At 37.2% G+C, this 2344-nt stretch overlaps 1 protein-coding gene across 1 annotated transcript; it reads left to right on the forward strand.

Annotated features, from left to right (window-relative positions):
- Positions 1–1474: 1474 nt before the first annotated feature.
- LOC137769380 (large ribosomal subunit protein eL21-like) lies at positions 1475–1977 on the forward strand. The gene has a single exon (XM_068551207.1). The coding sequence runs from the start codon at positions 1495–1497 to the stop codon at positions 1975–1977; it is 483 nt and encodes a 160-aa protein (XP_068407308.1). The 5' UTR covers positions 1475–1494.
- The last annotated feature ends 367 nt before the right edge of the window (positions 1978–2344 follow it).

Genomic DNA, 2344 nt, shown 5'->3' on the forward strand with positions numbered 1-2344 from the left:
TATAATTCTGGTTAATTGCTTGTCTATCCCCACAAGACTCTAAGCTCTCCTGATGGTTTCTGAATTTTTATATAGGATGGCTTTGGGACTGCAATCTCTTTGAAGGCGAAGAATGTATGGAGGGCTTGAAGTTTTGTTTTCCCAGTACTAAAATCATCATGAAAAATCAGAAGAATGGTAGTGAGGGTAAGCATGGGGGTGCTGGGTGAGATGGTGGGGCCTCAAGCACCCCTCCAGCCACTCCTTGGTTTATGGTGAGCAGCTCAAAACTATGTCTATAGTTCACTGTCATCTCCCTAGCAGAAAGCAATGTGATTCCAAACACTAGTTGAATGACCGAATAACCAGAATCTATTCCTGTTTGCCAAAAGCAGAAACTAAGTTACTTGTCACATGAAGTAATGGATTTTTCTTTGTTTTCCTAATTGTAAAGCTTGCAGGAAGTGGAATGACAGAATTTTTTTTTTTTTTAACTCTAATGGTCCAATTGTGCAGAGATGTGTATTCCCCCTTTCTGAAATAAATCTTCATGTGATTTTTTGTGAAAGGGTACAAAGGAAATAAAATTTATAGGTATATACACCAAAATCTCTTTTGAAACTACGTTTCTATTTACCAACTTCAAACAAGCCTCAGGATAAGACATATTATTAAGACAGCACAAAATGCATCCTTTTTTCACAGTCCTTTTTATGTCTGAAAATATCTCTATCTCACCTTACATTTGACGGGCTCCTTGTGTGTTCAATTTTCGTCAAAATTCTCTTCTCTCAGAATTTGTGGCCATTGCTTTGCTACCTTCTAACATTTACTGCAACTGGTATATAAAGTGTTGGTCTTGGAAATTGTCTTCAGTCAAAGGAGCTACCCTGGAATTCAAATAAAGATCTCTCAGAGCTGATATAGTCGACAGAGAAAATGGAGTCTGCAAGTTGCTAGTTCAAAATCATAGGATGAGTACAGGCAGTGGGGGTTAGTGGTTTTAAGCATGAACTTTGAAGTCAGACAGTCCTGAGTTTAAGCCATAGCTCCCCTTGCTTCTTATTTGATGCGTTACTGTGGAAAATTACTTAACCTCTTAAGTCTTAGTTTCCTTGTGCATTAAATAAAAGAGATAATAGTGTCTATAACATGATTGTTGTGATGATTCAATCGGAGTGCTCACTAAACCTTTAGCACATAAAATGCCCTCAGTAAAATATATTTATTATTCATTATTATTGTTAGAATCAGTCATAATAATACTTATATAAATGTCTTGATTAGAGTTTATGGGGCAGCCCATTTGTACAAGAAGCACATTTAAAAAAATTATAAAAAAGCATAAGAACATTGAAGTGAAAATTCAAATAGCATAAATGTGGATAAAACAAAAATGAAAAGACTTATTTGCCCTACAGCCTAACTTTACTTCCCAGAGGAAGCCACTGAGAAATGTTTAAAAATTAATTTTTCCTTTCGGCCAGAACCGCCATCTTCCACTAATTCGCCAAAATGACCAACACAAAGGGAAAGAGGAGGGGCACCTGCTACATGTTCTCTAGGCCTTTTAGAAAACATGGAGTTGTTCCTTTGGCCACATACATGCGAATCTACAAGAAAGGTGATACTGTAGATAGTGAGGGAATGGGCACTGTTCGAAAAGGAATGCCCCACAAATGTTACCATGGCAAAACTGAGAGAGTCTACAGTGTTACCCAGCATGCTATTGGCATCCTTGTAAACAAACAAGTTAAGGGCAAGATTCTTGCCAAGAGAATTAATGTGCGTATCGATCATATTAAGCACTCTAAGAGCCGAGATAGCTTCCTGAAATGGGTGAAGGAAAATGATCCAAAAAAGAAGGAAGCCAAAGAGAAAGGTACTTGGGTTCAACTGAAGCGCCAGCCTGCTCCACCCAGAGAAGCACACTTCATGAGAACCGATGGAAAGGAGCCTGAACTGTTGGAGCCCATTCCCTATGAATTTATGGCATGATGGGTGTAAAGAAAATAAAAGACCTGGACGGTATAAATGTTTCTCTTAATTGAGTAGAAGTGTGTGTTCCCCTCCCCCCAAACACATATTTAAAGCACACACACACAAAAAATAAAAAAATAAAAAAAATTAATTTTTATGTAAAATGTCTCCCAAACACTCATTAAGGTGGTCTGTCAACTTTGAACAGTGTCAGTTGACCCCATGCCATAAAAATTGGTGAATGTAGGTCTGTTTTCACATTTTCTTTCTACCTCCACCACACTAACTTCATTTGGGTTAATTACATTTTAGTTTTTCTATTGATTACTTTTATAACTTTAGATTATACACCTAAGCCCTATTTCTTGATCTGATTTAGACAAAA

Source organism: Eschrichtius robustus, chromosome 9 (genome assembly GCF_028021215.1).
Source record: "Eschrichtius robustus isolate mEscRob2 chromosome 9, mEscRob2.pri, whole genome shotgun sequence".
Taxonomy (NCBI): Eukaryota; Metazoa; Chordata; class Mammalia; order Artiodactyla; family Eschrichtiidae; genus Eschrichtius; species Eschrichtius robustus.

Excerpts from the sequence above, each read along its gene's own strand:
- LOC137769380 (XM_068551207.1), top strand. The coding sequence starts at position 1,495 with ATGACCAACACAAAGGGAAAGAGGAGGGGCACCTGCTACATGTTCTCT.